Source organism: Musa acuminata, chromosome BXJ3-2 (assembly GCF_036884655.1).
Source record: "Musa acuminata AAA Group cultivar baxijiao chromosome BXJ3-2, Cavendish_Baxijiao_AAA, whole genome shotgun sequence".
NCBI classification, from domain to species: Eukaryota; Viridiplantae; Streptophyta; class Magnoliopsida; order Zingiberales; family Musaceae; genus Musa; species Musa acuminata.
The window spans coordinates 29,806,625-29,828,372 of NC_088350.1; the positions used below are offsets into that span (position 1 = coordinate 29,806,625).

General features: G+C 42.7%; 4 protein-coding genes and 1 long non-coding RNA gene across 11 annotated transcripts; 2 read left to right on the forward strand and 3 right to left on the reverse strand.

Moving 5' to 3' along the window:
* Nucleotides 1-2,990: 2,990 nt before the first annotated feature.
* On the forward strand, nucleotides 2,991-5,757 carry LOC135632118 (BTB/POZ domain-containing protein At3g22104-like). Of its 2 annotated transcripts, XM_065140532.1 has the most exons (4): nucleotides 2,991-3,008; nucleotides 3,091-3,313; nucleotides 3,959-5,065; nucleotides 5,173-5,757. In XM_065140532.1, exons 2-4 carry the CDS (start codon nucleotides 3,251-3,253, stop codon nucleotides 5,590-5,592), a joined length of 1,590 nt encoding a protein of 529 aa, XP_064996604.1. In that variant the 5' UTR covers nucleotides 2,991-3,008; nucleotides 3,091-3,250; the 3' UTR covers nucleotides 5,593-5,757. The 2 variants fall into 2 exon arrangements, with proteins under 2 accessions (XP_064996604.1, XP_064996605.1); XM_065140533.1 differs by lacking the exons at nucleotides 2,991-3,008; nucleotides 3,091-3,313 and adding an exon at nucleotides 3,326-3,792.
* A 1,010-nt stretch (nucleotides 5,758-6,767) lies between these two features.
* Nucleotides 6,768-11,067, reverse strand: LOC103975576 (uncharacterized). Of its 2 annotated transcripts, XM_009390583.3 has the most exons (6): nucleotides 10,224-11,067; nucleotides 9,457-9,692; nucleotides 9,115-9,373; nucleotides 7,549-7,728; nucleotides 7,253-7,408; nucleotides 6,768-7,163 (listed from the first exon to the last, which is right to left on the reverse strand). In XM_009390583.3, the coding sequence occupies exons 1-6, from the start codon at nucleotides 10,254-10,256 to the stop codon at nucleotides 6,990-6,992; spliced, it is 1,038 nt and encodes a 345-aa protein (XP_009388858.2). In that variant the 5' UTR covers nucleotides 10,257-11,067; the 3' UTR covers nucleotides 6,768-6,989. The 2 variants fall into 2 exon arrangements, with proteins under 2 accessions (XP_009388858.2, XP_064996606.1); XM_065140534.1 differs by lacking the exon at nucleotides 10,224-11,067 and having other exon boundaries at nucleotides 9,115-9,368; nucleotides 9,457-9,673.
* A 1,275-nt stretch (nucleotides 11,068-12,342) lies between these two features.
* On the reverse strand, nucleotides 12,343-14,930 carry LOC135631893 (sugar transport protein MST3-like). The gene is made up of 4 exons (XM_065139972.1): nucleotides 14,743-14,930; nucleotides 14,329-14,651; nucleotides 13,046-13,675; nucleotides 12,343-12,948 (listed from the first exon to the last, which is right to left on the reverse strand). Exons 1-4 carry the CDS (start codon nucleotides 14,873-14,875, stop codon nucleotides 12,466-12,468), a joined length of 1,569 nt encoding a protein of 522 aa, XP_064996044.1. The 5' UTR covers nucleotides 14,876-14,930; the 3' UTR covers nucleotides 12,343-12,465.
* A 514-nt stretch (nucleotides 14,931-15,444) lies between these two features.
* LOC135632083 (uncharacterized) lies at nucleotides 15,445-21,454 on the reverse strand. Of its 5 annotated transcripts, none has more exons than XR_010494605.1 (6): nucleotides 21,247-21,454; nucleotides 21,088-21,138; nucleotides 19,352-19,577; nucleotides 17,780-18,761; nucleotides 16,877-17,456; nucleotides 15,445-16,558 (listed from the first exon to the last, which is right to left on the reverse strand). It is a non-coding gene; the product is annotated as an uncharacterized LOC135632083 (long non-coding RNA). The 5 variants fall into 5 exon arrangements; XR_010494606.1 differs by lacking the exon at nucleotides 19,352-19,577 and having other exon boundaries at nucleotides 16,877-17,325; nucleotides 17,397-17,456; nucleotides 21,247-21,453; XR_010494603.1 differs by having other exon boundaries at nucleotides 21,088-21,454.
* On the forward strand, nucleotides 18,207-18,739 carry LOC135632082 (uncharacterized). The gene is made up of 2 exons (XM_065140449.1): nucleotides 18,207-18,344; nucleotides 18,437-18,739. The coding sequence occupies exons 1-2, from the start codon at nucleotides 18,207-18,209 to the stop codon at nucleotides 18,626-18,628; spliced, it is 330 nt and encodes a 109-aa protein (XP_064996521.1). The 3' UTR covers nucleotides 18,629-18,739.
* Nucleotides 21,455-21,748: the final 294 nt, after the last annotated feature.

Genomic DNA, 21,748 nt, shown 5'->3' on the forward strand with positions numbered 1-21,748 from the left:
ACATATTTTAGCATACACGACGATACGTTGATTGTGGGCTAACCAATTTTGGGGGTAAGTTGTGCTCAGAGATTTGAATCCGTAAGGGCTAACCAATTCACGATATGTTATCGTGAGAATTCTTATAATTATTTGAAATCGACTTTATGTTTATTGCTCTTTCAATTTGATAGGCATATTTTAGCATCGTCTACGTCAACCTAGGTAAGCAAATACGACGATGCAAACGTGGAACCTCAAGTACGATGTGACGGGCAGCACATACATGGTGAGCAATCGTTTATCGGCCCTTCCGTACAAACGATATCATCATGGTACAGTCGTCTCGGAAAGCTTAGGGCGACGTCGCGCGATGCCAATTCGTGCAGTCGGTCGCCCGAGGAGTCGATCGTAATTAATTAACCTCGTACGACCAACTCATCCTCACAGGTATAAAAGCTAACCCTCCTTAAACAGGAGGAGGACTTCGAACACTCAACTCTATCTCATTTCACTAAAAGCTAACTTAAGCTTCGGAGAGGTCGAGTCGAAAAATCTCCCTCCCGACCTCGACTTGTGTGTGAGTGCGCAGGAGTCCAACGACGAAGAAATAGACCACTCATCAAGAGAGAAGACCGCACTCGGGGGATAAGGTTCAAACCCAACTTGACTCGACGCTCGCCCTCATCACCCAAGCATCTACGTGGGTAATCTTGTACATCTATGACTAGATCAAGCCGTGCTGACACCTCGATCACGACGTAAAGATTTACCAAAGTAATTAATACTGAAGCAGTGCATTCGTGGGAAAGACCCCATTTTTTTTAGCTTTGTTCTAATCTCAGAACCTGATTTGTTTTTCAATTCCAACCTATTTGTCGACCTTCTTTCTTGGCCGGTAAACACAGCGCCTTCTTGAAATTGATGTGTTTGATGAAACCTTACGAAATTATCAGCTCATTTCAATTAGGCATTTTGCTTAACCCTTTTGTCCCTGTTAGTCCTGCAGGCCCATATCTTCCTTTCCCAACTTAGCACTTCAAAGAGTGATTGGGCACCCAACTAAATAGTTTGACTTTCTTCATCTAATGTTCTGGTTGTAAGTTTTATGGATGGGTGGGTGTCTCGAGTCCTTGCTTGTAAGGATTAACCATAACCTTAGGTTGAAGTCTATTAAAAAAATAGTATTAATGTCATGATCTGACTAAGTTTATTCAAGGTGTTTTTGAGATCGAAACATCGAGTTTTTACGGTGTCATTTGTACAAAGATCGAGATAAAAAAAAACTTAAGATGAAAATGTCGAACTCCTGATGTGTCATCTGCACCTAATTACTTCTACCAATCTCACATTGATCTATTTTTACATGTGTGACAAAGGAAAGATAGGTTATAATTGTTATCTTTATCCATATAAAAAGACGGGTGGAGGGTAATTCTATCTTCTTCTTTCAATGTTTATGTCAATGTGAACATCATATGAAGGTCAAATGAATGATGATTGATTAATAATGTTCTTTCTGTCAAAATCATATCTGCTAATATTTTTGACTGCCATCTGAAAGGAGATAATGAGAGCTGCAAGTCAAGCGAACACAGTTCAAGATCCAAAACATGTCAACTCGAGTAGGTCCATCAGCTCAAGCTTCCTACTCCAAGTGGCTCAAAAGCCTCAAACAGGTCCTTGGCAGTCATGTTAATTATGCAGAATGCCTCTCAGGGTCATCTGGTTCAGACAGAGAATGCAGTAGTCACAACCCCCATGGATGCCAATGGTCCCTTGCCTTGAGGAGATTGATGACACAGTCATGTTACAACCACATGGGTTGATGGACTCAATCCTCCAAGAGAGGAGAATGAATGGTCCCATCTCTGTTGACCTTGTCCTACAACTTAGCCTGGTTTGGCCAGTTAAAAGTTTGATCTAGAATTTGGCCGGAGGCATCAAAACTAAGAATATAATCCAAAGATCAACCAATCAGAAATCAATATAATATGATAAGGGTAAAAAACTGACTTTGACGTAACACCCCAGAATTGACGTAATACACCCCCCCCCCCACGTCGGACGTCCGGTACGGCGCTCTGCCACGGAAATAGCATTAACTACGACGCAACGCACGCCCATACCCACCGTACCCAAACAACCCCCTCGTCTGACTCTTCGCAGCCGGCCGAGGCAGGCAGAGACGCCAGCTGACACCCCCATACCCTGCGGCAGCTCGGCTCTCCACGCAACGCCCACAGCGGCAACAGACGTCGTCAAAGGTACGGTCCTGCTCTGGCAGGATGGCCCATCAGGTAACATCAACCCCCCTTATAAATACCCCCCCCGGGTCCACGTCACGAGGGGGGGGAAAAAGGGGAAAGAAAACTCTCTCTCTCTCTCTCAACCAAGATAACACTCTCTTCCGCTGACTTGATCGTCGGAGGGGTCGGGCCGAGCCACCGACCCGACCTGTGTGCAGGTACCCAGCCACCGTCAACCCGGTTCGCCCAGGCGGACTCCTCGAGCAAGATCCTTCGCATCCGCCACCTAAAGCCCGACAAAGGGGGACACCTCTAATTCCAGGCATTTGGAGCCCAGAACCAGCCGCGCCAGCCCCAAAGTCGCGGCCCGAAAGTTATTTACCATAACAATATCCATGAGAAAAATTAAAATTTTTATTGTACCAGATTAAATAATAAAATTTTATATTAATCTCAACAAAAACATATATGATTTGTGAAACAACTTTAATTTCAAAGTAATATAAATTACATTATAATTCTAAAAATAATTGCAATCCTAGTGAGAGTACCAAGAGAGGAAGAAGCTCAAGGATAACACAGCAACTTGAGCTCAAAAGGTTGATGGAGGTACCAGCATGGCACACACACACTCGGAAACAGTAGGAGAAGAGACTTTGTGAGAGCTATCTATCATAGTCTCACCACCAACTGTTTGGATGGGTCGCTTGTTCAACACTTCTAGCCCCTCTCCTTCCTCCCCCTTTACATCTGTCTTCTGGGCCTTGGTGCCTTCCAAGTGTGGCTCCTTTTTCCTCCATCTTTTTCTTTCCTTATCTTACTCTTCATTGACCATCCAAAGAGACTCCTTCTCTTTCTCCAGATACTCTTCACCTGGGAGCATGGCCTTGTGGACTCCTGTTTGCATTCCACCTCCTTTCCCACCTTCATCATGGTAGTCCTTGCTTGTCCAAGTGATCAACTCTGACAAGCTGGAAATCTTTGGTTAAGTGCCCCTGACCTTCCTTTTCTGACTCTAAGCAATGGTGGCGATTTGCGATCTTGAAGTGGACGTTAATGGCGAAGAGGCTTTCCTGGTGTCCAAGGCAAGCTTTCTCATCTCATCATGTGCAATTCAATGGAGAGTTTGAATCAACTCTGTGCAGCTGAAATCTGTACAACTTTGGTATCTTCCGAGAAAGGATGTGCTCTTCGAGGATTCTTGTCCTTGAAATTTTATGTTGCCAAGTGAAAGTTGTGATCTATTACCAGTATATATTTGGCTGTCTTCTACCTAATTGTTTTGCAGCTGATCCATCTAATTCTGTTCCGATGATCTTCGTTCTTCTTCTTCTTCTTGTTTCTCTCTTGATAAGCTACAAATTCTTAGTTGTCCTATTCATTCATTTATGATCTCTTTATCTGCAGCTCCTTTCCCATCAACTTCTCCTAACAAAATCCTCTCTTTTTCTTGCTGCCTTTCATAAATTTAATGCTTTTGGCGGTCGCTACAAGAGCTAAAGTATGTTTTCAGCAAGGAAAAGCTTATACTGTAGCTGTGGACCGATGAAATAGTGGAGCCGATGTGTGTTTCTGCACCTTATTTAATTGCTATCACTAATTTCTGTTGGCTGATCTTGATTGAAATTTGAACTTGCTTGTAATGATCTTTGACTCTCGGCAAAGTTTCTATGTTGTGTTGTAGAGCTTCATTGGCTTGTCATATTGTTGGTGATCTTGATGACTTGCAGGGTATCCTCTCATCCTTCTCTGGTCGGCTGAGGAAGCTCTTCAGCAAGCCATCACTCTCATCGACCGCAGAAACCTCGAAAGTTGTATTCCGCAACTTCCCGGGAAGCGTCCGTGGATTCGAGCTCATGGCAAGATTCTGCTACAACAATGGCAGAATCCAAATAACCCCTTCCGATGCGTGCCTTCTACATTGTGTTGCAGACTACATGGAGATGACAGAGGATGCCTCTTCCTTCCCAAGCTTGATCAAGCTGACTGAAGTTTATCTACTGGGAATACCATGTTGGTCATGGTCTGAGATCATGAGTGCCTTGAGACAATGCCAAGACTTCCTTCCATCAGCCATTTCCTCAGGCATCCTTGACAGGATTATAGACTCCGTAGCAGGGAGGATCACCACAGCTGGTGTTGGTGATACGACTCCATCAGGCTCCTCTCCTGAGAGCTCGGCTTTCCGATTCTCCTGTGACACAAGAAGTTCTATAAGCACAAGAAGCGGCATCCACCGGGCATGGTGGTTCGAGGATCTTGCACTCTTGAACACTGACATGATTCAGCAAGTCATCGCGACAATGGTTCTTCAGAAGGTAGACAATGTCATGATCAGTAGGTTCCTGTTCTACTACCTCAAATGCGGAGCTCACGGTTCTCCATCAGAGAAGAGGAAGGCCACTGAGACTGCCATCGACCTGCTCCATTCCCTCGATAGAAGCTGTGTTTCTTGCAAGGGCTTGTTCAACATCCTCCGAGTTGCTTCGTCCCTGAGATTGAGCAAGTCTTGCCATGGCAGACTGGAGAACATGATCGGCAGCCAGATCGACCAAGCAACACTGGACAGTTTACTGATTCCTGCTCCGATCGGAATTGGCAGTCTTTATGATGTGAGTCTTGTTCTAAGGTTCTTGAAATCTTTCCTTGCCAGTGTAGGTCAGGCATCGATGACTCGAATGAAGCGGGTGGGGTGCTTGATCGACTCGTACTTGGCTGAAGTTGCCCCAGATCCTTCCTTGGAACCCTCCAAGTTTGCTGCGCTGATCACAATTCTACCTGATGCTGCAAGGGATTCTCATGATGCAATTTACCGAGCCGTTGACTTGTATCTTGAGGTAAATGTTCGACATGATCCATGGCACAATCACTTCATATCAGTCAGTTCATCATACTTCTGTTTGGCTAAACTTCAAGTTGAATTCTTAGAGCAATCTTTTGTCAGGTTCATGGTGAACTATCAGAGGAAGAGAGGATGAAGATTTGCTATGCCATAAACCATGATAAGCTCTCATCAGAATCCTGCATGCATCTTGCTGGGAACCCGAAATTTCCATCAAGAACAGCAGTGCAAGCACTCATTTCTCAGCAATCAAAGCTCAAGAGTCTACTTCAGAACACAGACTCTGCTCCTCCCAAGGATAGTAAACACAAGAAGAATCGATTTGATAACAACAAGCTTGATTGCTCCATGGACAATGAGAAACTCAGTGCCCAATTGCATGAGATGCAATGGAGAGTAACAGAACTGGAAAAGATCTGTAAGAAGATGCAAACACAGATGGCAGAAGTCATGAAGAACACAATATCAAATCCAAGTGGTTCCAGATCACTTCCCATGCTTTGTTCCCGACTAATCCCATAGGGTTGAACTCACAGCAATCCACATACTCTTGTACAGATCATGAACAATCTGTTGGTTCCCCAGCGTAAGAAGATTATGCTTGTCTCCTTTCCTACACTCCTAAAGCTGATTGAGAGCAATGCCTTTGTGCAGGTGAAAATGAATGATGTTGGATTGTTCCCTTGAGAGTTCTGATTAGTTTGGCTCTTCTTTTGTCATAAGTGTTCTTGCTACCATCACTTCATATGTGCCTCACTGGAGACTAAAGTATGATCCCTAAATGCACAAATGAGCCTGGAAAAAGCATGTAGCTTCTTCTCTGTATAAATGACCTTCAACTAAGCTTTTACTGCATTCATATTTCTTCTTAAGCAGATTATAACAAGCAGATATTTTAGGTTGGTACTTGAAGGGAATCATGATTTGGGCGTGGAGCTACCTTATGATGACTGTAGAAGCATTCTCTAAGTATCATCTTCTTGGATGTGGGGATTTTGAAGCATGTGTAGCTTGCTGGATGCTTGCAACACATTATCATAGCAGACCATGGTCAGTGTGCAGTTGACTCTTGCAGAACTCCGGACAAGAAAACATAAAGTTGGGTACCATGATGTGATAGGAGGTACAACATGGGAGTGAGTGAGTGAGTCCATTGTGTAATGGTTCACTTCTCTTCACCTTGTCATGGCGACCTTGTCCCACTTCCAGTGAGCTTAGTATGCAATGGCCAGCTTTTGCTGAAAGAAAGAAGAAGATCAAAAAGATATTGACCAAGAAAGAAGAGTGTTTCAGCGCAGCTGCAATGCCCAGATCATGAAGTTGATTTCAGTGATGAGCAAGAAGGTGCTGAGGCAAATATGCTTAAATGGAAGGGCAATTCATTACACCAACAACCAAGCAGAAGTGCCCACTGGATTGGCCATGAGTTTGAAGTGAAATGAGTTGGTGAAGTGATGGATAAATAGTCATCATTGAGCTGAAGGAACAATGCACAAGACATAATAATAATACCACTAAAATCCAAGACCAAGAAGTGATAACAAAAAATCAGCACACCTTGTTTCCTCAAACAAACTCATAGATTAAAGAGCCCGTTACTAATGCTTCTCGATTACACAAAAATCCATGTTACATGTTGTACAAACAAGTAATCATCGCAGTTCGAAGGAAACATCCCGAAAGCAAAAAAGTTAATATGCACCTAAATCTGATACCAATCTTCATTAACTTTGAATGTGAATTGGAATGATTTACAGATTAGTAGACCTCACAGCTCAAGAAACCTTTGAAAGAAATCTGTTAGAATGGAAGGACAAAAATTTGCCTAACCACACCTGTGCCGGTGTCAAAGCCGCTTGTATAAGAAAAAAAGAAAAAAAAAAGTTATTTACAACAACAGAGCTGCTCATAATACCTTGCTAAATTTGATAATCGGCATTCAAGAAGCTCTCGTACTCTGTTCCCTTCAGAGCAGTGTAGACAGCATCCCAGTTCTCAATCTGATCAGACAATGACTTACTGTGGATCTTTACGTGACGACTGGAAAGCATTTGTTGAGGCAATCTTAGAAAATCTAGGACATCCATCAGCTTCTGCAGAAACCGAACCCTACTATGATTAATAGGTTTGAACTGCGACAAGCAACTTATGGTTTATATGACAAAACCATAGAGATTCTCACAGTGCTGTTATGGACAAGATCCTCGTAGTAGAGCAGAATATGGCGGGTGCTCTTGAAGTGTTCCAGAGCATCAGCACCCCATTTATCTGTAAGCTTCAGTTCCGGGATCAACAAAGTTGTGTTGATCGTAGGCTTATATCTTGCGAGCACATCAGCCTGCACGGCATGAAAATAACAAAATTTCAAGATCTTGAATGTAGATTTATCCCACCAAGCAAGGTTACAGTCTGTCTCGGTCGTCTCATGGTTTTATGTAAGAATGTCTCTTGAGTGCAACAAGTATAGAAGTACATGACCTCGTTCTTGGAATGTACATGAGCTTTATGGGTCCCATTTAGTTGCTTGGCATTCCGATCATGAGAATTTGCGAGTACTGAAACTAAACGACGAAGTAGATTTCTTCTGAACAGAAGTATTGCAGAAACTCCCCTCTTGTTGAAGTATTTGATTATCTCTTTGTGGTGCTGCATGAGACCCTATACAACAGATACACAAGAATTAAATCTGATTACCAAATTACTGAGAATTTTCACAGGCATAAGTAGGCGAGTTATCAGTTGGTGCCACCAAGAATCATAATCCAAATCTGATAAAAGAATCAAATACCCAATGAATCTTAAAGATAATACTAATCTTACAATCAATACATGTAATTTCTCTTGAAGCAGAAATCACTTCATAACAGGATACCATTGCCTCCATGAGGTAAAATAAACAGAGCTGCATAACTTTTTACAGAATAAAATTCAACAGGTGTTGGATTGATATATTTAATCCAATTATACAGTCAGATATAGAACCATCATGCTATTTTTGCTGGACAGGCACATTGCAACCAAGGGTGTTCAAGGCATTTGGAAGGCAACAAGGCCCCATGCCTGATGCCATAATCCCTATGACCATAGCGACTTATATTATGTGATTTAAGCCGCAGACCCTTCTCCTTCTCTCCTCCATTTCCAATTTATGTGCACTTTGTCATGAAGAATGAAAACAAGATCAACTAGCACAAAACCCACCAAAAATAAAACATAGTCATGGCATTGAGGTAGGTAAGAAAGAAAGGGAAAGGAATCAGAAAAGGGTGAGAGAGAGATGTTCCATGTGTTGGTGAGCCACCAGAAGCAGAAGATAGTGCAGCCAGTAGAGAACAACACATGCCACAGGTCATAATCGGGTACCTCATCATTATCATATTATTTGGACAATTTTACAAATTTTTTTTACAATATTTTATATATATTTCTAGCATGGACGTGAAGAACAAAGGCCTTACAACTCATCGGGCATACACATGGGAAAAGGTTGGGCACAATTCTAAGCACAAACCGTAAGATCAAAAGAAAACCGAGTTATATCACAGCCTGGCTTCCATGGAGCCTGCTATAGCACTAACCATGATAACCGCTATGGCATATTCCATAAGTCAGAAAGCATGTCAGGTTAGCATGAATCTCACTGCTTATTGCATAAAGATGCAACAGCTTCCAAGACAGTTGCCACCATAACCTTAATGAACAAAAATGATCCCTTGAAATAGATAAATCCCACTTCTTTTCAAGCTCTTTCATGGAAAAGGTAATCATATAATGCACAACTACAAACTTACATCCCCCATGTTTATGATTCTACCACTGATAGCATTTCCCTTCAGAAGAAACAAAGTGTGATGGTAGAATAAGCGCAGATAATGAAACGGCAAGAAGGGCAACTAAAGAAATCTCAAAAAGCCCTAATTTCATATCTGAAACATCCAGAATGGAGTTTCAGAAAAAATGATATTAATACAAAAAACTAATTAATCAAAATAGACCACTTCAAACATAAATGAAATTAATCTTCTATTTAGAAAAGAGTTTTACCTGATTAAGCATCCACTTGAGGCCAACAGCTGCAGTGCATTCATTTTTAGAAGCACTACTATACCAATCCAAGTTGTAGACTTTGTCCAGTGTCTCTGTGATGGATGAAATGTTAATCCTCCTTTCTTTTACAGAGAAAATTTCGCCGTTAGAGCTGACATTAACATGACTGTTTAACAATGTTTCAAACCATCCACTCCCAGACCTCTGCATCGATAGAATAGCAAAGAACCGAACTGGTGTGCAAGTGCATTCTTTCCTACAACATAAATCAAATGTTCACTATCCAACTATGCATTAACCTAATGAAAATACCTTTCCTAGCCAATCTAATTCTATTACCTACTATAAGTAGTCGGTTCTGGATAATGCATATAACGAAGCTCAGACTGTGGGATGCGAGGATCATGACAGGTTTGCTTTGTCGCTTTCCCCTTCAACTGATTTGGGGTTACTACAAACACTCTTAGTTTCAGACATAGGGAGAATATATAGACGCCACTGATCATGATCAACCCCAATATTGCCATCCACAGCACAAGTGGATATTTCTTTGAAGGCTTTGTGACCAGTGAATCCTGCATTATACAAATCATGTCGCGAAATCGATCAAAGCTCATAAAATCATTGAACCACCTTTCATATAACCCGTCTTCTTCTATTATTCTAGAGTGCTTAAAAATGTACCGAATGGAAACTAGCCAAAATATGAGATGACACAGCTCCAAGAAGCTCCACATTGAAAGGAGATCATGACAATAAAAAAGAACAAAAACTAAAGGGTGGTCAGGACCGATCCAATCGGCACAAAACAGAAAACGATCCCACGCATTCAAACAACACGAACGAGCGAATCAAGAATAATGTTGAAGGAACAAGTATGCATGTTGCTACCATCAAAGAGAAGCCAAAAAGCCTAACAAAATAAAATCTTCATATCAAAGAACATAGATGGATACACCTTCTTCACCGAATTATATCAAAGGCCCATCAAAGATCCCAACTTTCACCTCAATATAGAATCTTTCGTTTTACTGCCTGATCCGGTATCATAACTGAACAGGTGAAAAGCAAAGGGAAAAGAAGAAGAAGACGACGAAATGCCGCACCTTGTTGAAAAAGCAGCAGTCATCCACCACCATCTTTCCCCTTTTCCCCTTCCCCTCTTTCCACGAATCCTTTCAAGAAAAAAGGAACCGGACAAGAAATGCCACCACTCCTACCAGCGGCTCCATACTTTTATGCTCGATCTCTTCCCTCGACTCCCCTTCTTCTGCCGTCGAGAACCAAATCTCAAGCTTAGGGTTGGCTTCTCCCGCCTATTCCTGCTTCTCATTTGCTCTCACCAGATCAAAAGCTGATTTTTCTATATTTTCTTTGCTTCGCTCTATCTCTTTCCTCCGGTTTCCGACCGTTGCGCCCCCGGCGAAGGAGAAGGCTAAAAGAGAACAGAAAAACGAGGAGAAGGGGAGCTTTTTAAGTATAGGAAATGTTCGTCCAAAGCAGGCTTTTACGCTCAAGGCATCATTAACAACTGGGGGCTTTCGATGATCAAGAATTCAATTGCAGGATTTGGTGGAGGAAAGAGGAATTAGGATCGTATCACGCGGCTTTATCGGTCAACTGGAAACAGCAGACCACAAATAGTCATTCCCCTGCCAAACGCCTAGATTTCTGAATCTTCCATGGGAATTCCATCAAACGCAATCCACGGATAAATTTGGGCCTCGATCTCGCCCGCACGTGGGATCCATTCGTCTCGTGCTGCACCTCGGTCGGTGCCTCGTGTCGGATTTCATCGACGTCAGCAAGTCCGCCCGGTTCGTGGATAAGAATCGACCCATTAGTATGGGCCGATACATAAGGAAGGAAAGCGACCAAGAAACATTGCCGGGTACGTAAACTGAATAAGCCCATTAAAAGGCCCGATAAATAGTCCGGAGGCCCAAGTATTGAGTACTGCAGGCCGAACGGATGATTGTAAAGAGTCTTAGTGGGAAGAGAAGCGTCTCTTCTTCTACATGAAATTTTCATTGCCTAAACTGTTTATTAAAACTTAAATAAATTATTTAGCAACAAAAATTATAAAGCGGGGATAGCTCAGTTGGGAGAGCGTCAGAAAGATCTGAAAGTCGCGTGTTCGATCTACGCTCACCGCAATTATATTTTTAACTGGTTTTTATTTTAGTAGTTAGTAATATTACAAGCTACGTGAGAAGAAGAGCGGAAAAGGAACGTCATGAATCATATATTTCCCGTGAAGTGGTATTACTGCATGCCTTTTGGGTGACACGTGAAACAGAGTCCAAAGCCACCATTAATGAGCAGGAAAAGTTGGGGGAGAGCCGTCACGAGCTGCTCCTTCCTTGCCCACCCATCCAGATCCGACGAGCCGCCCAATTATCCACTTTAGATCGGCTTCCACCAAAAAGAGGAAGAAAAAGCAAAAGAAAGACAAAGAAGCTTCACCTGAAACATGGGAATTGGATTCTGCTCTTTATTAGGACGACGTTCTCTCTGGATAAAATGTTCATGGACGAGTCCTTCACATCTATCTTATCTTATCCATCCTTGTGCCGACTCAGCATGTGTCATCCACCGATTTCTAAATCCCGCTAGATTTTATCTGATACCTGCTAATTTTGACTGTCTTAAGATCCCAAGAGTTCGAAGCCAACTCGAATCAAATGTCTAATTTTATTATTACAAGTTTGGTATCCGAAGATAAAAACGAAGAGATAAACGAAACATGCTCAATATTATTTCTTTGTTTCTTTTCGGATAATTATCCTAAATTAAATTTGACTATGTTTGAGTTCGATAGGAATCTCCTTCATACTTAAGTTAGTAAAGTGACGGGATACGTGATGAGATCGTCAGATAAAGAACCGATGAGCATGGTGACATCGGATCATCCAGGTGTTGATCTCCTATCAACGCATCGACAGATTCAGCTGCAGAAGACGTGGAATCAGTCTGCAGATTACACGATGAGATCATGCGGCAGGGAATCGTACTAACATGGCGTATTACCGGTTCAAGAACATGGGATGTCAGTGAGCGAGACAGCATCTCAGATGAGCTTACGTAGATGTATTCAACAAGTGGATCGGACATAGTGGCTGCCAACGATTAGATCAAGGTTTTGATGCGGAGAACATATGCATGTGCAGCCTCTCGCTTTGATGCTTCAGACACAAGGAAGAAGAAGAAGAAGAAGAAGAAGAAGAAGAAGAAGAAGAAGATCTTTACACGCAGCACGAAGTTGAAGACAGAAGAAAACATGGCTATGGAGATTAACTATATCTAAACTGTTCTGTATCTTTTCTGAGACACAACAACGAACACCTGTCATATGGCGTCGGATTTGGGCTTCCCGTTGCTCATCTCCATCTCCGCCTTGCCCACATGGACGTCCTCATCCGCGATGAACTTGCTCCAGAACCAGTGGGACCTCCAGACCAGGATCATCTCCTCGATGGGCACGTTCTTGGTCTCGGGCAGGAAGATGGAGATGAAGGTGGTCATGATGAGCACCCACCCGGCGAAGAAGTAGAAGAGGCCAAACTTCATGTGGCAGAGCATGGTGAGGAAGGCCTGCGCGATGGCGAAGGTGAAGAACATGTTGACGGACACGTTGATGCTCTGCCCCGCCGACCGGATCTCCAGTGGAAATATCTCGCTAGGAACCAACCAGCCCAGGGGACCCCATGACCAGGCGAACCCGGCGACGTAGATGCAGATGAAGAGCACCACGAAGGCCGCGTAGGTCTTGGACAGGTGCCCATCTCCGCTGGTCCCGAATTTGATCGCGATCAGCGTCCCGACGATGATCTACCGACGAAGGAGGAGGAGGAGGATGTGTTGAGTGCACTGGGTTTGTAGATAGATTGCGTGGCGTGGAAGAAGAAGAAGAAGAAGAACAAGGTACCTGACAGACGATCATTTGGGCGCCGCCCTCCAAGAAGAGCTTACGTCGGCCGAGCTTATCAACGGTGAAGATGGAGACGAAGGTGGCGAATACGTTGACGAGGCCGGTGATGACGGCGGACATGAGGGAGGCGTTGCTGCCGAAGCCGATGGTCTGGAAGAGGACGGGGGCGTAGAACATGATGACGTTGATGCCGGTGAGCTGCTGGAAGAAGGGGATGAGGATGGCCATGGTGAGCTGGGGGCGGTACTTGCGCTTGACGATGTTGGCCCAGGGGTGCTTCACCAGCTTCGACTCCTCGCTGGCGACCACCAGGTCGCGGTACTCGTCGTGGATGTCATCGGTGCCGCGGATGCGGCGGAGCATGCGCTGCGCCTCCTCGGGGTACCCGCGCTCGATCAGGGAGTTGGGGGTGTCGGGGAGGAACACGGAGCCGACGGTGATGATGGCGGCAGGGACGGCCGCGAGGGCGAGGCTGACGCGCCACCCATACCCGGCCTTGATCTTGCCGGTGCCGTAGTTGATGAGGTTGGCGGCCAGGATGCCCACCGTGATCATGAGCTGGAATCCGATGTTGAGCATGCCACGGAGCTTCGCCGGCGCCATCTCCGACAGGTACACCGGCACCGACTGCATCATTTTGTCCACACCAAACCCATAAGACCATCTTGTTAACATCAAACGTCACATCCCACCGTGATTCAATTCCAATCACTCGATAAAATCCATTATATAAACGAACATCAAATTTCAACTCAGTATGTAAAAGATACTATAGTAACAAGATTTATTGGTTCAACAGTCATTAAAAGGTCGCTTCAGGAGAGGAAGAGCGATAAAAAGGAAGCAGAGAGGTGGTGATGCGAGAAGCAAGAACATGGGAGGGAGGCCTCATCGTGCCATGCAATAAGAACAATTATGGACCATAGGATTCCCTCTTGTCTTATCTACACTTATCCTCCTCTTGTGGCCAATTACATAGGGAGATATCTACTTTTGACTTTTCCTCCTCCGTCCCATAAGCCAAGAAGAAAAGAGGAAGAAAGCTCAGTTATCCAGCAGACAGCGACCATATCAAAACAGTATGAGGTGAGAGAGCTGTTTCCTATGAGCGATGAGCGGATAGAAGTCCATGAGAAATACAAACAACGATTCAACCACTCCGTCTTTTATTCTACGACGGATGGATTTATTTATGGCACGTAATGCAAAATAGTCAACATAGTGGAGCAGCGTTTGGTTGACTGGGAGTCACAGCGGGACCCACCGAGCCAAGGGAGTACCTGGTTGGCGAAGCCGACGCCGATGCCGAGGAGGATGCGGCCGAGGATGAGCATCAGGACGTTCTGGGCGGCGCCGTTGAGGGCGGCGCCGACGAGGAAGGTGAGGCCGCCGCCGAGCATGGACCACTTGCGGCCGAACACCCTGGTGACCGTGGCGGCGAAGAAGGAGGCGACGAGGGCGGCCAGGTAGAGGGAGGAGGTGAAGGTGGTCAGCAGCTGGCTGTCGAACTTGCAGTACTGGTTGGTTGTCTTGTCATCCTCCTTCTTCCGAAACACCTCCGGGAAGAACTTCTTCAGGAACGGATCCATCAACGTCACTCCACCTATATACACACACACACACAAAGAGTCAAAGAAGAGACCAACAAGAGTTTAGCCAGAAGGAGAAGAAGAAGTGAAGGACGCGATATCCACCTGAGATGCCGATATCGTAGCCGAAGATAAGCCCACCGGTGGCGGCGACGACGCAGGTGATGAACACGAAGAGGGTGAGCTTCCCGGGGTACTCCTTCCCTCCCCCGGTGTTCACGATGGCACCCCCCGCCATTTTCGACGACACAGTCTCCTGAGACACAGAGAGAGAGAGAGAGAGAGAGAGAGAGAGAGAGAGATGGAATTGGAGAGAAGGGGGAGGTGATTTTATAGGTGTTGTGCGAGTGGGTTTGGGTGACGTGGTCGAGATTTAATCTTGATTTCTCCTTTTATTAATTCTCAGACAGTTTATATATATATATATATGTATATATATATATATGTATATATATATACATGTATATATATATATATACATGTATATATATATATATACATATATATATATACATATATATATATATATATACATGTATATATATATATACATATATATATATATATATATATACATATATATATATATATACATATATATATATATATACATATATATATATATATACATATATATATATATATACATATATATATATATATATATATATATATATATATATATATATATATATATATCCGATATTTACTTACAGTTGTCACGGGAATTATATACTTGCATTATATAGTCACAGTCACATGCATGGGCCCCACAATGCTACGTTTTGTCATGTAGTAAACAGGCAATACACAACGCCACTTGTTACATTGCAAGTATCGACGGGTTGACTACAATTTTGAGACGATGCGAGTCATCAAAGTAATGTGAACGAGTAAGTAGGTCTAGAGAGCTGCACATGATGTCCATCCAACGTTTTATATTACTACTAACTTGAGAGGGATACGTATCCTACTCATCACGTAGCTTTCAAGACACCAATTATATATGAAAGAAAGCGGATCGGAATGAGATGCTTGACTCTTTGGAGGCTCGCCACCAAAGTCTACCATGTCATATATGGACGGGTGAGACGCCATAGAACAGGGAAACAGCAGACATATCATCTTCATACCAAAATCCACGTAATAACTACGATACAAGTCAAGAAGTCAATCAGCGGAAGCTCTGGCATTATTCCAACATGGACATGTTACGAGACCAGGGGACTCTGTTCATGGATGAAACCCCCTTGTGGCTTCTATCTTTTTTGACTGCGGATTCTTTGTGTTCCCATGCCCGGAGAAACCGGGTGGTTTGGTTGGATTTTTCTTTCTTCCATCCCACACTTGTGCCATCTTAGTCTTGTAACAAGCAATCTCTCTCGGATGCACTGAAACATTCTGGGGAATCCATGAACGCCTGTTGACAATTGATCGCACCAAGATTAGTACCCGAGTATTTGAATCTATTAACTGCATATTGCATGAGAGATGAGGGCCATCAGTTCTCCGATCAAAACTAAATATTCACTGGATTTAAGACAGTAAAGATAGGTGCTATCAGATGATAGATAGTTCTTGATGGGGAGGCGCCAAGTCCATCCATTGGATTGCCAGCCGAGTACGACCGGCCGCATGAAGTCAACCCACATTGCGGTCAATTTGGGACATCGGCAGCAGATGCACTGTCGCCTACAAATTCCAAGCAAGCCGAGGGAGATCACATTGATCCACCGAAGATCCAGCTTGACTTGTATTGAGGGGAGAGCAACACGCAAGTCGGCGTCGACTCCCCATGCGATAGAAAAGCACAGCTGTGGCCTGCAGTCGAGCTCGGATGGGCGTCGTTTCTTTGGCTTCTACCGCTGGCTCATGGAAGCATTGAATCAAATAGTTGGCGAGCATCTCACCGGGATCCACCCTGTCATGGAAAAGAATGGATGAGATATATCGATTCATATGATTTTATGTTTGTTTGATTGACCAATTCTCATGGGTTACGCCTATACAACAAAAGATGGGTTCCGCTATGTCACACCATACCCAAAGACAGCGGGGCTCACGATTACGAAAGTCAACTGTTGTCTCGGTGACACCGTTTATTTTGTTTCTTAGGATATGATTATCTAATGGGATACAACTGACCTACTTAATGAATTTACACCGAAAGAATGATAATGCGACTTCATAAAAGACTAATATAACTCAGAATTGCTGGAGATTTGACAGAATACCATACACATGATTCGCTTCCGAACTCGGAGACGATCACATCAAGATCACACTACTGAGGAAGGGACTCGTGGCTACTATGCTCGTCGGCCAACACCTGTCTCAGCTGCAGTCACTTTTGTAGCCTGCAATATATCGTCGATCAGCGCTGAATGCGCTGCAGTCTTCTCCACCTGCTCATCAGTTGCCATTTTGCAGGAAATATGTGGGACAAAATTGATGAATATTATAAAGTATGACCACGAATATCAGATGATGCAGGACACCAACAAAGTAACATGAGCATTCTTGAGAGAGAGAGAGAGAGACAGAGAGGAATCAAAGGAACAGAAGAATCAAACCAGTTGCATGTCATTTCAAGCCACTGGAAAAGTGAGCAAAAATAGTGGGCTTCCTGCTTCCACGGATTTCCAGCATCACCACTCTTAATCTATAGATACTATTCCAGAGGTCCCCCTTTAAGACAGTTCTAGCCACAAGTTAAATCTATGAAGCAGAAGCTTGTACTAAATTTCTAGACCCCATACCTTAGAAGCATATGTTCAGACTGGCATCCTTCCTTGGAAAATCCGTTGTCTGACATCACCCTGAAAAAGAGGATTAGCCAATTAGACAGCTACTCGCCGACACACACTTCGATCGTGCCACTGCTCTACATATCAATCAGAACAAAAGAATTCATATGATTCACATCAACCAAGAGACACTTTATGGCCAATTTTTCTTGATTTTTTCCTCTTTAAATCGAACAAATAAAAAGAACACAGACAATAACATGAGGAAAACAAAGTTGAAACAATCATTTATATTTGTAGCAAAAGACTAAACATAATATGCCAGTTTCTTTTAAGAATCAACAACCGTTTGTTGCATGATCAACATAAACTTCATTAGACAGAATGCAACTTACCACACATCACCACTGCTTCTATCATACCATAGAAATACTGAATGAACGAAGGGACAAGAGACAAAATCATCAGAAGAAGAGTCGGCCAGGGACCTCCATGAATAATCTGGCTGCACAAATCCAATGGCCATTGTCTAAAGAATATTTTAGATCCCTGCCGCCAAGGCCTCATATATCCTCATTTTTACAAAGGGCTGATTGGTATATTCCGGAATGTCAACTACTGGCCACAAGCTCCATCTTCAACAGACGTGGCCCGTCCACCAGCACCCACGAATGTTACCTCCATATCCCAGTATGATATAATTGAGACCACCGCTTCTCCTTCCCCCACAACTAACAATCCTTCTCCCTGAAAAACCTAGCATTGGCGTTAGAGGTCTCAGCTCGACCATTCTCCTCAAACCTACAGAGCAAACACCCAACTATGCTGGAAAGCCAGGCAATCATCGGAGAGACCGATATGCTGCAAACCATGCAGCAGGATGCTCTCCGTTTGGCTGGGAAGGCACTGGATGAATTTGATGTCACAGATTCCACTGAGATAGCCTGTTTCATCAAGAAGGTAATTTCGAGTATCTTGGCTAACTAACAAAGACTCATCCATTCATTGTCTTGTTTCCTCTTCCTCTTACAATGGAATTTGTAAAACTGCAGGAGTTTGACAGGTCATATGGTCCAGGGTGGCAATGCATTGTGGGAACAGATTTTGGTTCCTTTGTCACCCACCATTGTGGTTGTTTCATCTACTTCAACATAGGAAGCCTAGCAATCTTGCTCTTCAGGGGTGCAGCGGCTTCTGAGGCTGACACAGGCCTTTTGGTAGCTACGGAGGCAGTGAAGGCATGAGCTCTTCCCTTTTATCTTCTGAGCTCATAGTAATTTGGCAATTGATGAATGAGAGAGAAATTGTAGTGAAAATTACATTTTGTCTCAGTCCCTCATGTTCTACTTGCACAACTGAGTCACCCTCTGCAGAAACCTACAAGAATGAACAAAGAGAACGCCAAGAATGTGAGAGAATTTGACACATAACAAAAAGCAAAAAATTGATCATTTTTTTAACACACTAGTTTGCAAGAACGTCTGCAGAGACAATTCATATCTGCCTAGGTCAAAAGTTCACAACCTGAATTAATGGCAAACATCAATCTGTGGCACCTCCATCAATGTGAAAATAACACTTCCAAATACACATTTGTTAGTACTAGAATTTCACAAATTGATCATTTATAGCAGTTGTTGTTCTAAACTAACTGAAGACTGCCACACCATAAGATGGAGTCCCATTGAAGCACCATAATTTTCCTACTTATCTGACCTCACAAATGTTACAGGCAGGTTCCAGCATCAAGATGATGACTACAAAAATGTGTCCGCTTCAGTTAGCAAATTTCTTTCAGATCCACTGGAATATTTAACAAGAAGCTAAATTAGATCACACTAATAGCTCAGATAATAGGAATTACCCAACATCCTGACAATTAATCCACCTATGAAATAGAGAAGCCTTCTTAAAATTAAAGCCCGAAACATCTACAATATAAAAGTCAGTCAGGAAGGAGAACGAACATTGCTTTGAACTTGATGACCATCCATGGGCGAGTACAAAACATCTCCCTAGACAATAGCCATTAACAAAAGGGCAAATCCTTGCCTTTAAGTAACTTAGGGTTAGGGAGACCTTCCATTGCATGCCTCTGTCACTGCTACCAGAAAAAGCCACTGAAAGAGTTCAAGTCTTTTACTGTAGATACCGATATAGAATATACTCAAAAGGGACAGTCAGCCGAGAATCCTGAAATAGCAAGACTTCATACTTTATTGCATATCTTTACAACAAGACCAAGAGCTTCATTCATAGTTTCATCGATCAGGAAGTCAGTCTCGCATATGTTCATCATGCAATGACGGATAATATGCATTTATTTCTAAGATCCCATGTAGAGAGATATGATAACGGTAGTGCTGGGTGCAGATACATAATTAACTAGTAAATGGATAGAGTAATAAAAAAGTTGCCAAATTTGAGAAATCAGTTGCAAGATAGGAGTAAAAAAAGGAATTTAGAGTGATTTTCTCATATGCTTTGGAGAATGGTGTTTCTAGAGAACATTCGATGTCGATAGAACAAGGATTCATGAAAAGATATGCACTGGAATAAAATGACCACCGCCCTAATGACAAAAGAAACTCATCATATGTGATCGGTACATATATGCTTCAAGACAGTGCAACTGTGCTGATCTGCTCCCATTCAACGAGACGAAAAAGAGGATACTGCTTAAACAAAAAAAGAAACTCATCCTTCAAAATGGAGTGACAATGAGAGATGGCAATGGAACATTTCTTTTGGAGATGAGGAAAAGTGTACAAGAGAAAATGCAGGAAAACTGGATTACAGTTTACTGTACCAAATTAATATGAAATAAACATCAGAGTCGGGAAAATCACCTGAGCAGGAAAGTTGAGAATTGGTTTCAAGAGACCAACAGTGCTAAACTAGCACTAAAAAATATAAGCTTTGGAAAGATAGATAAGTGCACGAATTCAAAACATTCTTGGTTTAGCTAAAATGCTTAAGATGTTAGCAATTAACAAACCATTGTTAAATTTGTAGACAGACATAAGAAACAATTGCCTTGGTGAACAGACACCTTAAAAATATTGCCAAATGTAGCAGGGTGAAACTTCATCCTAGTAAAAGATTTTCTCCAACAACTGATGCTGCCGAGCATTGATCAATGTGATATATTAGCAGCTGTACTCGGTGGACCCATTAAGGTACTTCCATATGCAGCTCAATTATATTTTCAAATGAGTTTGAAGATTAGACTGCACAGGGAATTCATCAACTATCAACAGCTGCGAACCCCTTCTCTCAAGAAAATTAAAATGCAGACTCAATTGCTTCAGATAATTTTTTAAGAGGGCTGGTGCCCTCTGACCGTATATGATCAAAGATAGCAGCTCATCTACCGAATGCCATTTAAATAAGATCACTAGTGCCTTTAATTGGAATCTCTTAAATTTTTTTTTTATCAATGACATTGCATCTAAAAGTTTAAATAGTTAGACACGAGACGATCTTAATTTATTATTAACACTTCCGGGTAGATTACTCAACCAAACATGTGGGCATTAATTGGGGATATATATTTTTTATAAACGTGATCTGGACGATCATAATTAAGATTCTTAATAGAGTCAAACATTTCAAATCAACCAAATGAATGAATTAAAGAATCATCGTAATAAAAGCGAGAGAATAACACATCTTCTAAACCTAGTTGAGGTTATAAATTTACCCCGAAGTAACCGCACCGCATCGGATCTGACAAAATCCTTAGACGATAAACCTATCAGGCAGCAATCGAAAGAGAACAGAGAAAGATAGGAAGAATCTCAGATCCATCGACTACTCAATCGACTACTCAAACCGGGAGAATAAGATGGGGAGTGATCACCTAGAAGGGATCAGCCTCCTCCTCCTCCTCCTCTTCCTCGTGGAAGGGGGTTGCTATCACGACGCCTCGCCACGAGCTCATCCTCCCACGGGCCGACTTCTCTACAAGACGCAAAAAGAACATGGAAATAGATGAAACAAAGTCGAGCTTGTCGTCGCATCGTCCTGCAAGCCGATCACTCGCATGCATATGTACACGCACAACTAAGAGTGCTCCGGTAGCTTCGATTATATTTATTTTAGAAAAAAGGGGTCCAAAAATAGAATTTTTTTTATTTATATTTAATACAACACAAGGCAAACTAGGTTGGTAGATTCTATTTAGGAATGAATGATTTATCTTTTCAAACTCCATTTGATGATCGGATCGCGTTTGATGAATCTGAAAACTCTTAGTTATTCTGGCAATTTAGTGGGGTTTTTGGTTCTCTATAAAAAAATTCATATGACATGAATCTTGAATTCTAGGATGATTTGGATGTGAGTTGTGGACAAGAGATCCT